Source organism: Mus caroli, chromosome 4, assembly GCF_900094665.2.
Source record: "Mus caroli chromosome 4, CAROLI_EIJ_v1.1, whole genome shotgun sequence".
Lineage (NCBI taxonomy): Eukaryota > Metazoa > Chordata > Mammalia > Rodentia > Muridae > Mus > Mus caroli.
Window position 1 is genome coordinate 103,281,460 of NC_034573.1, and position 13,047 is coordinate 103,294,506.

General features: G+C 41.0%; 1 protein-coding gene across 3 annotated transcripts in view; it reads left to right on the forward strand.

The window, feature by feature from the left end:
• The window catches only part of Agbl4 (ATP/GTP binding protein like 4), a 1,132,428-nt gene that overhangs the window by 806,004 nt on the left and 313,377 nt on the right, over positions 1 to 13,047 (forward strand). For all 3 annotated transcript variants that reach the window (XM_029476352.1, XM_021161010.1, XM_021161009.1), the window contains exon 6: positions 8,679 to 8,718. In XM_029476352.1, coding sequence (XP_029332212.1) covers positions 8,679 to 8,718 — 40 coding nt within the window. The remainder of the gene's footprint in view (positions 1 to 8,678; positions 8,719 to 13,047) is intronic.

Genomic DNA, 13,047 nt, shown 5'->3' on the forward strand with positions numbered 1-13,047 from the left:
AAAAAAAAATAAAACAAAGCCACTTGGAAAAAAAAAAAGAAATGAGAAATCATCTTGATGGATTTTTCTTTTGATGTGTATGAAGTGTTATTTCCCATCTCTTTTGATTACTTTTGGTTGAAAGTCTATTTTATTAGATAGTAGAATGTCTACTCCAGTTTGACTCTAGGGTTTAATTGCTTGGAAAACCTTCTTCCAGCCCTTTACTCTGAGGTACTGTCTATCTTTGTTGCTGAGGTGTATTCGTGTATGCAGCAGAACAATAGATCCTGTTTATGCATCCACTCTGTTAGCTTGTGTCTTTTTATTTGTGAATTAAATCCATTGATGGTGAGAGATGTTAATGACCAGTGTTTGTTACTTTCTGTTATTTTGATATTCATAATGTTTGTGTATATGTGTTTGATTCTCTTCTTTTGCTTTTGCTGTGGAATTAACTCATTGTGATTTCTTAGGTGTAGTAACCTTCCTGGGTTGGAATTTTCTTTCTACTATCCTCTGTAGGGCTAAATTAGTGAAAATTAAATTTGATTTTTGTAATGGAATATCTTGGTTTCCCCAAAATTGAATGTTTATCTGGGTATAGTAGTCTGGGATGACATCTGTGGTCTCTTAGGGTGTGCAAGATTTCTATCCAGGCCCTTCTGGCTTTTAAGAGTCTCTGTTGAGAAGTCAGGTATAATTCTGCCTTTATATGTTACTTGGCATTTTTCTCTTGCAGCCTTTAATATTATGTTCTTGTTCTGTACATTTACTGTTTTGATTATTATGTAGCAGGAGAATTTTATTTTCTTGTCCAATGTATTTGGTACTCTGTAAGCTTCTTGTATGTTTATAGCCATTTTTTTCTTTAAGTTGGGGGAACTTTCTTCTATGATTTTATTGAAGGTGTTTTCTTGGCCTTTAATCTGGAAATATCCTCCTTCTTCTATTCTTATTATTCTTAGGTTTGGCTCTTTCATAGTGTTCCAAATTTCCTGGATTTTTTGTGTTAGAGACTTTATATATTTGGCATTTTCTCTTACTGATGTATCAATTTCTTCTATGGTATCTTCTACTCCTGAGATTCTCTTTTCCATCTTTTGTATTCTGTTGGTGATGCACGTGTCTGTACCTTGCCGCAGACCCTCTGGGCCCCTTTGTCTGCGTGGAACGGGTCTCTAGTCTCGGGTGGGCAAAGCGTAGGATGAATTTGACAGACAGACGCACACAGGAGAAGTCATGTGGAATCTGAATGTATTTTTACAACTCGAGCATCAGACTTTTTATACAGAAGACAATAAAGAAGTTGGGTGACATATTCACAAGGTACAAATGAGGTAACCGGAATCTTACATTAAACAGAGGAATGCAAACACAAAGACTGGCAGGAACTGGGCAATAAAATAACTGAGACAAAGTCAGCCCTATCTAAGGTCAGCTATAGTCTTAGAAGCCAGGTGTGAGAACTTTTCACTCCTAGGGCAAGGGCTTTCACACCCAAGTCATGGTTCTAACTAGGGAGTTCCGTTCTAGCTAACCGTCTCATGAATAATGCAATACTCTAAAACCACAGCCCGGATCTACTTCCTAAACCATTGTAAATTCCTGTATATGGGTGCGACTTGGCTTTTATTCTAAGTGATAGTGTAATACCAGAGGTAATATTCTGAATGTCAACATTCTTACTGAATTTCAAGCCCATGGTCTTGCTCAAGGAAGTTCTAGGACTGTTGGAACACTGGCGGAAGGCTTTAGCTATGTCAGAATTCAATCTTAAAAGGCACTTATAATAGGATGATACTGAAAGAGAGCACGTGGATCCATACACTAGACTAACGCGGGAATGGAGAATTAAGAGAGCGCCAGACTCCAGGAGGAGAGCTTCCTTGAAACTCTTTTTTTTTTTTTTTTTTTTTTTTGCCTCATGAGCAGCTTTTAGGCATCCCTGCCTGACAAACTGACTCGACCGACCGGAGTGCCGAGGCAGTACCTCCTGTTCCCTTTCCTAGGTTCTTTATCTCTAGGGTTTCCCACATTTGTGTTTTCCTTATTGCATCTATTTCCAATTTCAGATCTTGAACAGTTTTACTCATTTCTTTCACCTGTTTGATTGTATTTTCTTGTATTTCTTTATATTTATTCCCTTCCTCTTTAAAGACTTCTATCTTATTGATTGTATTTTCTTGTATTTCTTTATATTTATTCCCTTCCTCTTTAAAGACTTCTATCTGATTGATTGTATTTTCCTGTATTTCTTTAAGGGATTTATTTGTTTTTCTCTTTAAAGGCCTCTATAATCTTCATAAGATGCCATTTAATGGCATTGTCTTGTTCTTCGGGTGTGTTTGGGTATCCAGGACTTGCTTACTATAGTAGGAGAGTTGGATTCTGATCATGCCATATTGGCCTGGATTTTGTTGTTTGTGTTCTTGTGCTGACCTTTAGCCATCTGGTTGTCACTGGTATTGGCTAGCCTGTTAGTCCCTAGTAGTAGCAGACCTCTGGGATTATGGGTAGAGCTGGTAGTCCCTAATGGCAGCAGACCTCTGATTGTCTTTGGTCACATCAGACCTCCAGGGAAGCAAGTTGAGCTGGTTGCTTCAGGTGGCAACAGGCTTCCCAGAAGTCAGACTGGCCCAGCAGAAGTGGAGTAAAAATCTGGGATTGCAGGTAGAGATGTGGGCCAGAAGTTGGCACAGAGAGGGGTTGGGGTAGACCTTATGGCTGCTGGCTTTGCCAGGGTTCCAGGGATTGGGGCATGGGTATCTCACCTGGTTGTCTCAGATGGTAGCAGATCTCTGGGGAGGTAGGCTGAGCTGTGTTGCTCATAAAGTGCAGATCCAAGATTTCAGGTACAGGTTGATAGTTTTCTTTTCTTTTTTTAAAATTAATTTATTTTTTATACTCCATATTCCATTCCCCACTCTCCCCATCCACCCTCTGACTGCTCCATATCCCACACCTCCTCCCTATCCTTCCTGTCTCCATGTGGATGCCCCCATCCCCACCCCACTTGACCTCTATCAGCACATATTAATTTTATATAATAATACATTCCATTATGTATTAATAACATTATGACAGTTCACATACACAAATCATGCACTTTGATCATATTTACCCCCATTATTCTCTCTTATCCCTTCCCATTCTTACCGTTCCTCTTCTCAACTCGTCCCTTACATACTTCCATGTCTTTCATTTATTTCATTTATTTATTTGCTTATTTACGGTGAACCAACCAATTAGTTTAATTAAGGTTACTTATAGGACTATGTGATGGTGGAGGGTTATTTATAGGAGTGTCAGTGACTTACCAGTGACTATACCTCACACATCCTTGTAATCATTACCTATCTAAAGAACCTTAGAAAGGGGTCCTAGGGACTGCCACCTAACTGCCATTAACTACCTAGAGATACTTAGGGAACTGTGGGCCACAACACTCTACTCTTCTTCCAGCACTTATGTTTTTCCATTCCCTTTTCTAGAGTGCTCCCAGAGCCCTGGAGGGAATGATATAAATGTTACACTTAGTGTTGAACAGTCAATTCTTATCAGTTATTTGATGAGTTGTGATTCTCTGTAATAACTATAGCCTACTTCATAAAGAAATTCTGCTGACCACAGAGGTAAATATTTAGAATGTAGCTTGACAAGATATTATGTATATTTACAAAAACAATAGAAATGACTTCCCACCAGGACCTAGACATGGGCTTTTCTTAGGTTTATAGTAATAGACATGAACTTCCTCCTTTAAAGCAGGCCTCAAATCTAATCAGAGAGCAGTTGATCAGTCCCATAACAGTCATTCTACCATTTGTGCCAATGGGTGCCTCATGTCCCTGTCAGGTCAGTGGTGTGGCATGCAGGGTCCATGGCTGAGTAAGTCTGCTAATAGAAATCTCCCCCTAGCACCCTGCACAACACATTCTGGTACTATGAAAGCTAGCCAACATAATGGTGGCTTGATTTCTCTTTGTCCATACGCAACCAAAATATAATGCGTCTTCAGGCAGGGTCTTACAATCTAGTTCTGTTAGGTAACCAAGAACAGTGCAAATAAATGCCCTGTGTTGATTGGAGGTCTTCACAAGGTACCTCTGTTCAAATTCTTTTTTTTTTCTTTTTCTTTTAGCATCCACGCTTGTATGTAGTGTATGTTAAACGTATTTTTATACCATCCCTCCCCTCCCCACCTCCATCCTCCACCCATTTGTCTGCTTTGTCTCCTAGGTTTACTTCTACTTTCAAGTGATAGATACATAAATATATGATATATAGATAGATAATTTTACTTACCTATATAAAACCCAGAAAGCACAAGTGAGGGAAAATATACAATATTTGTCTCTCTTCTATTGGCTTAATTTGAGCTGCTTTCTTTTTTTGAAACATCTTCCTTGAATGCCAAGCTTATAAAGTAGTCTTTATGAAAAATGCAATTAGGATCATTAAATTATTCAAAGAGCAGAGCAGATTTAACTTTAAAATGATCAGTTGTTTGCCCAGTGAGGAGGCTAGACTAGGTTAAGAGACATTAAAAACTGTGAGTTTCGAAAGGTCGGTGCCAGGTGAACTGTTCTCCATGAAGGGGATATTAAAAGTCCAAATGCCTAGTAGGAGACTAGGGCTGGGAAAGAAAAGGGAAGTTGGATTGTTGGAAAGAGAGGAACCTGAGGCTTGAAGCTGAATGTGTGCCTGCGCGCCTATGCTCCTGTGCTCCTTCTGGAGATGTAAATCCCGAGGTCCTCCGCAGAATGGCTGGCTTCTGCAGTGACAGGAGAATGCTCGGGACTTGCTGGTGCTCTTGTCTAAATCGTCTCCCGTCTCTGCTGTGACAGACTGGCTGTTCCTCAAATAGCTCTCCTGCGTGAAAACAGAAAGCAACACTGAACACACAATCAGTGACTATTCTCCTCTGCCACACAGAACCCCCCACACAAAACCAGCCCTGAGCTCCAAGAACACTACGTCCCTTTTCATTCTAAGAGATAATTGCAGTGCAGTCGTGACCAAAAAGAAAAGCCCATTTTTAACCACAGCCTCATAATCACCTCATCCAGATGAAGAAGGCCAAATTCTCTGAGGCTCAGTTCCAACATTCCTGAGACTTACAAAGAAAGGGGTTTGAGGGGAAGTACGAAGGCAATTGACCCAAAAAAAAAAAAAATTGTTTGTAACTAATATGTTTTTTGGAAGAGTGATATCCAAAGCTCGGGAGCTCATCTGGTGACCTACTGAGTGGGGTCCTGTCAAAGAGGGTAATGAGTGACCAGAAGATCTCTGTTGAGTTTCTTCTATTAGTCAGGTGCTGGGCAAGCGCCTTGAGAGAGAAGTTAAGAAGCCGTGGGAACGTAACGTAATGTTGCTCCTGTGGGGCCTCAGGTAAGATCCAGCACAGCCTTGTCAGGTCGAGAAAGGCCTGACAGAAGAAGAGGCATGCGAGAGGCAAGCCAAGTAACAAGTAGAAAGGAAGTCAGGTGCCCCGCATTTACAAACGCTATAGTTTCCCATCGGCAGTCTCGAGTGGTTATTACTCTAGTTACTCTAGTAATGACGTTTCTCACTTTCGTTTATTATTTTTTACTTTTGAAAACTTCTAACATAATTACTTGACTATTCCATTTCTTTGCTGAAAGCTGTTAGGCGGTCGTTCTGAAACATATGCTTTTGTTTTCATTTGCATTTAGACCATGGATTTTGCAATCCTGTCTGCAGTGCTATTTAGAACATAAACAGGCGGCACTTACCAGATTACGCCACTAGGTGGTGCACACATAGTCAATTGTACGATAATAGGGTTTATCTACAGATGACAATTCATCATCACAGAGGGGATACAGACAATAGAAGCTACGGGTCGGAAAGAGGTGGAGATGGGAAGCACTCTCAGAAAAGATAGACTTTGTTGCTAACTGAAGAATGGCAGAGCAAAACTATAAAAATGAGAAGCCTCAAAGGCATGGCAGAGGAAAAGCCATGGGGAAGAAGGGACTGCTTACTCTCCATAATGATGAGTTCCTACTTAACAGGGTCATTGCAGAGGGAATAACAGAATAGTTGAATCATTTAAACTAAATGACATCAGTCCTTCCCAGGTTTTGTTCTGGGCGCTGGAGGCATAGAGATGAAATGGCAGAGCCCTGTCATCAAGTAACGTGATATATAGACACAGAAAAAGACAAAACAGCATGATATGAGAGATCAGTTTTGCAAGGTGCAATGGAAGAACAAAGCAGAAAATATTTATTCTGCCAAAGAAAGGAGAGAAGTGGGTTAGGCTTGGGGATTAGTATACAGGAGCTCCATGGAGAACATGAGAAGTTCTAACAGCACTGGCCGAGAGAACAGCATCAACACAGGTGTAGGGGATGTAGGGGTTGCAAGAATGCTGTGGGTTTGGCGATTAGCTCACTGAACTCAGCAAGTGCTCACTGAGAGTGCCTCTGCAGTGTGGAGTGAGAAACCTAAGATGAATAGTAGTTCTGAGCCTATAAGATGTTTCTCATTTATTGAGGAAGATTCACACAGGCAGGGGGAAATTGCAATGTGACAGTACAGTTTAAAATGTGGTTGTTTTGAGTTCTGACTCTGTCCTTGAGCCCACGTTCTGGAGCCCAGGGATTCTGACAGTATTCGACACCAGAAAAGGGAACCCACAAGTACAGCACCTAGTTGCATTCGACTTTAAGCCTCTCTTGATCTTTTTTAGAATTCTGAAGTTTGTAGTCAGAAACAGTCAGTTATACAAAACCAGACACAAGAGCCAGGACACATACCCAGGTGTGTCTGCCTCTTGCCCGGTTTTTCTTCTCATTCTTCTCCAGTTGATCCCAAGCACAGAGATACCATTTAGTAATAGAGCTTACAAAAGAATTAAAACTTTTTGGATAAATAGGCTTCTTTTTTTCTTCACTACTTGTGTCTATCGTGAAACTTACAGAAGAAAAGGGACTACTATGTCCTTCTCTCCTGCATGAGCAGAGTTCCAGGCCGTGCAGGTTGACTTGGCAAGGGCAGTTTGAGCCAACTTTCCCTCTTCTAGATTCCACATTCGGGAAAGAGGCCATCTGGCTCCAGCATTCCCCCTTCCTGGCATGTGTGAGTCTGTATTTTATTTCAGTGTGAGAAGTCATGCTTGCTACATAGATCAGTGACATCTTGGAGTTGCGTTGTTTGCTTGAAGTCAACTGGAATGAGTTATGAGCTGGCAGGAAAGCAGGGATGTGTTACTGAGAAAGCCTCAAAGAGACACAAACTTGCTTGTAGACCCCCGACAAGTCAGAATCAACCAGTAGAGACCGATTCAAGAGATTTTTGTTATGGCATATCAAAGTTGAATGGCTAAAGAGAGCACCCTGGGGACAAGGAAGTTTGAGAAGAGATGCTCATGGGGGAAAAAAAAAAAAAGACAGGAATTGAGAACATTTAGCCTGGAGAAACAGACACAGCTGTTACTATGGGCTGAGGCAACAAGAAGTTATGCTACCATTACAGGGCTTCACTTTGTTCAAAGGAGAGCTGAATTAACAATAAGTAGGGAGATCCTGTCAAGGAAAAAGGTGGAACAGAGATAGTTCACACAGCTGGAGGTGGGAAGAGAACATTGAAGAGGGGATTCAAACGCAATGACTCCTGAGCTCTAAGTATTAGTGATTCTATGCAAATGAGAGTGGCAGCCCATGTGACTAAGAGTCAGATGTCCTGTAATAAAAGTTCCCCCACCAATACTAAATAGATTATCTTACTTATCGTGAGCTATGATTGCCATAAGCTAGACTCTAGAGGCAGGATTGGAACTGGCATGTTCCTGCCAGTTAGTGGAGGTGTAGTTTTGAGCAAATAGTTTCCCCTCTTTGAATGTAATCATTCTTCCTCTGGGCAATACTCAGTAGGATTGCCATCAGTCTGAAATGTTATATGAGAGCTCCTAGCACTGGCTGGGCCTGGACTTTAGTCTACACTAGACAAAAGACCATTGTTGACTTCCCTTCTGCTTAAGCTGAACTTCAGGAAGCCATTCTTGGAAAGTGTCAAGATAAAAAGAGGGTGGAGTGCAATCTGACAAGATGTCACTGGGGGAAATACCAGTGAACAGAAGCCCCTGAAACACGCAGCCTAAATCCACAGCTCTCAGAACAGAGTTTGTGTGACCCTTTACAGAAGATGACATACTCTGTCTTCAGCATTTCTCTTAGAAAAGAGAAAGAGGTCAACAGGAAGACTGGGGCCTCGCTGGGAGACTGGAATGGGGCATTTTTCTGTGTCCATAGGTAAGCCACATTCTTACCCAGGCCTTTCTGTTCATGATTACAGTATAGGCTTATTTAGATGTGCTCCAATGCCCTCTCAGAAAGGCTATCAAAGCCAGGCAGTGGTGGCACGCGCCTTTAATCCGAGCTCTTGAGAGGCAGAGGCAGGTGGATTTCTGAGTTCAAGGCCAGCCTGGTCTACAGAGTGAGTTCCAGGACAGCAAGAGCTACACAGAGAAACTGTCTCGAAAAACCAAAATAAATAAATAAATAAATATTAAAAAAAAAAGAGGTTATCAATTTTACCTAGTCTGTATGGTGGAAGAACCCTCAGAACAACCATGTACACAGACATCATCTTGCATTTCTCCCCTGCGCTGCTAGGCATATGTTTGGCTGTGCAAATCATGGCCCTCACTGTTATGTTTTCTGTTGCAGCAACAGCGGCAGCTTGACCTCCTGACGATAACCAGCCCGGGTGAGTAGGTGCTGAGCACCATTTTGCTTGGAGTTTCTCAGAGTCATGCCTTGCAGCCTTTCCAGACACAAGCCCTGCCCTCCTCTGACTCTCAGAATGAAATCAGTTGATTCTTGCAAGGTTAATGACCTTCTTCCTCCTCTCTGTGCCTGAGGCACTTTCCTGTCTCCCACCCCCACCGGGCTCTGTGCTGCCTCCTGAAGGGTGACATTGATGCTGCTCTGGGTGACAACTGGATTCCCTGAGTGGTGAAGTTCTCCCCCCAAATCACTCACTGGACTCACATATTAAGAAACTGTTCTTGTCTCCTGGGAAATAAGTTTTAAAATTACAGGGATTGGAGAAACAGCCTACATGGTGCTGTAGAATGAAGGGAGGATGGCTCATGATCAGGGGCCAATCTGTTAGGTGATGGGGTTTGCTCACTAGCTGGTCTGAGAATCAAGGTGGCTTTTGGTTTTCTCCATTAACATGGACTCAAGTCTCAAAAACAAACAAAAAAACAAAACAAACAAAAACCCTGTGGCCCTGGGACCAGAAGGTCTTTTCATTCCCTGAGGCTTGACCTCTAGCACAGTGAGAAGTTGAGAAGTTTAGTGATGTCAGAGAAGTATCTTACTCTGCCTTGAAAAATCGAGGGTAAATTGAACTACAGAAATAATTTTCTTTTATTGATGCCAAGAGATTTCATTGGTGTTTGTGAGTGGGTATGACGGTTCATCTTCACCTGTGGGTGATATTCAAAATATTTAAGAGCCCCAGTGACCAGCTCATGTGCCAAACTTTAACACTTTGGTCACTGGACTGTGAAAGAACGAGGTTCCAGGGAAGAGGAACTAGTGTGACAGAGTGCTCATATGCAAGATGGTGGCTCAGGAAATCACTCTCAATAAATGTGGAGACATTCAATATCTTGGTAGCCAATATGGACAAACTATGTTGTCCTTGCCTTCCATCAGGCCTGCTATGCTTGTAACCAGTTAGTAAAAAGCCTGAGGACTTGCACTCCGCAGGCAGAACCCTAGCACACAGGCTAGGAACCTGGTATGTGCATAGGACACTGAGCCCAAATGTAATAAGGTGCATTTACCCATTTCGGGTGACATATTTCCATGTGACACAGCTCTTTGTCTTGGGGTGACAGAAGAATGAATGTAGAGACCGTTTTTATTATTCCTGTGACTGCATCTCCTGTAGCCCAGGCTGACCTTCAACTTTCTATGCTGCTGGGGAGGACTTTGAACTGCTGATCCTTATGATTCCACTTCCCAAATGCTGGTAATATGTATTAGAGTAGGCCACCATGCCTGGGTAGGAGTGATTGAAAACTGTTTAATATGTCGTATAGAATAAGCTACATCTAGACTTGTATGAGTAACATTTCTATATGTTTAACAATTCCATAACTGGGCAAATAGAACATCCTTGAGTGACCTGCTATTTCTTCAAGTTAGGGCTCAGGGATTGTCTCCGTCCCATCCTATGTAGTAACACTCCTGTTGTAAAGAGTTTTTCTCAAGTATGCGTATGTTACCCGGATCAACTGTCCACATCCCGTCACATCTGGTCTCTTCTTGGTGTGATGCCTACATATACACTGGAGAGGGTTCTAGATATGTCTTTGGCTGTTTTAGAATGACACTTTTAGACTAGTAAACTGCATTTCTTTTGTGCTAGCTTTGACTGCTCCTAATTGCTACTACACAGATTTAAACAGAGCACTTGTGCATTCCAGTATGCTCCTTTTAGACAGCTGTGGGATTGCAAGTGTCTCCGTACTGCCAGAGTTTGAGTGATTTATAATTATCCCTCCTCCTAGATGAAAACAGAATATCTTCTGGGTCAGCACTTCCCAAAAGATATATGTGGCACACTGTTACACTAAAGTTGGCTCAGCTTCTGTTGTGAAACACAGATCTATGGACCCCTCACAGGCATGGGGAGAGCTGCAGCAGCCACAGATTCCCCAGGGTGCAGCCTGGACTCCAATGGGCCAGGCAGGTATTACCCATGTGGGCTTTTTCTTGGAAATGTTAGTAATCACCTTTCTATAAGCTTCATGGCTTATAAGGACTCTATTCCATGTCAAAAACACATTCTCTGTCTCTGCCTATCAAATTCACTCCAATTCTCCACATTACCAGAAGCCTCAACCACAGCACAGGGCTTGCTGCCTCCCTGAAGCTGCCAGTCAGCTCGCACTTGTTGGCACCGATCATCAAACCATCCAAAGAACAGATCAACAGTCTGGTGTGCTGCAACTCCATCTGAAGCCCTCTGAAATATAGATTTGGAATTTAACAATCTACACTGCATTTTTTTCAAACTTGTATTTCTGTGCTGTGAATAATTCCCAATATACAGAAACAAATAGAGATCTAATCATATCAGCATTATGCCATTTATGCCAGAGTTCCTATTTTTAAAAGGAGATGTAATTAAACTTTTTAGTATTTTTCCTTGATTTTCTCTCCTTCGCTGTATAATTAACCACTGTTATATATTCAATATTTCTCAATATCTGTGCATTGAACAACATGTTGCCATGTTACCAATCCTCTAAATCCCCTCTAAATCTCATATTGGAAAAAGAAGCCATATTCCATTACCATTTCCATACATTATATTGTACAGATTCATTCCTGTTGGTACACAAGGTTCTGTTACACTCATTTTAGTTGCTGTACAGTAGTCCACATATGATGGGATAGTAACTTTTCCATTTCATTGACAAGAATTTAGATCATTTATAGCTTTTTCCAACCACAGATAATTGTGCATGTCTCCTTGTACATAAATATGAGAATTTCTCTTAGGTATATTACCTAGGAGAGGAATTCCCAATTATATGAATCAAATTTACTGTATAATGAGCACTGTTCTCTAGTCCAGGAAATCTCTTCTAACAACAGAATGTATGAGTTTCCCTTTATCCAACTCTTCAACACTCAGATCTGTAGGACACAATTTTGCCAGTCTGCAATGATGAACAGAAAATTGTGTCCCAGTAAAGCTATCCTATAAATCCCTGGGTGCTGGTCAAGTAGATTATCATTTTGTTCTCTCATTGCTACTTTGAATTCTTTATGACTTGTCACATCCTTTGAGTACCGACGATTGGGTTAGCTCTGTCTTATTGATTCACAATTCATTACTCTGAATATATCCCTTATATTTTCTGCAAATGTCCCAGAATGTGACTTGTACTTTTTTATGGCTGCTTTTGTATGTGATATGTTTTCATATGTGGAGGGATTTTGTAAATTTAATGTTAAGTTTATCAATCTCTTGCTTTAAGAGCTATTTTGTAACTTCAATCCTTTTCAGCATGACTATACATTTTCCTAAACCAGGTGTAATGCTGTGCGTCTGTAACCCTATCATTTTGAGGCTGGGGTAGGAGATTGGGCTGGGAAGATTGCCTGAGATTCAAATCCAGTCTAAGATACAGAATAAGACTGTCTCCAAACAAACTTGTAACAACGACATATACATATGCATAGCCTTTAATCACAGTACTTATAAGGCAGAGATAGTTGAATCACTGTGAGTTTGAGGGCAGTTTCAGGCCAATCAGGGCTACACAGTGATACTCAGTCTCAAACAAATGAAAGAGAGAGAGAGAGAGAGAGAGAGAGAGAGAGAGAGAGAGAGAGAGGAGAGAGAGGTTATTATGTACATTTAATGTTGGGTAATTTCTTGTGTTCTATATGAGCCTTTGTCTCATCAATGACTAATTTTTGTATGCAATATCAGCTAGGAATTTAATTAGTTTTAAATTTACATATGAATAATTCATTGTCTCAGAGCCATATGACAACCAGCCCTTCCTAACCCTATTTTGTGACACTTATATTTCCATTCCATTAGTTCTTCTATGTGCAGAATGTGTGTGTGTGTGTGTGTGTGCGTGTGTGTGCCTTACTTTTCACCAATTCTCCAATGTTTGATTTAAATAAATGATAACTTTAATATTGTTTTTGTAATTAATTGGAAGACGTCTTTCCCCTTTTCCCTTTTATCCTTACCTTTTGAAAGCTGTAATTATAGATTCTAAACCATACTTATTAAGCAAAATCTAATAATCTGTGTTGTGGCAATTTAATCCATTGGTGAACCAATGAGACATTTCATCTGGTAAAGGCACTTGCCACTTAAGTCTGACAACCTGAGTTTGATCCCTGAAATCCATGAGTTCTACCTGGTCTTTATTTTGACTTGATAGAAGTTAGAATCCTCCTCTGAGAGTAGGGAACCTCTGTTGAGGTAACGCCTCCATAAGACTGGACTATAGGCAAGCCTGTAGAGCATTTTCTTAATTAGTGATCC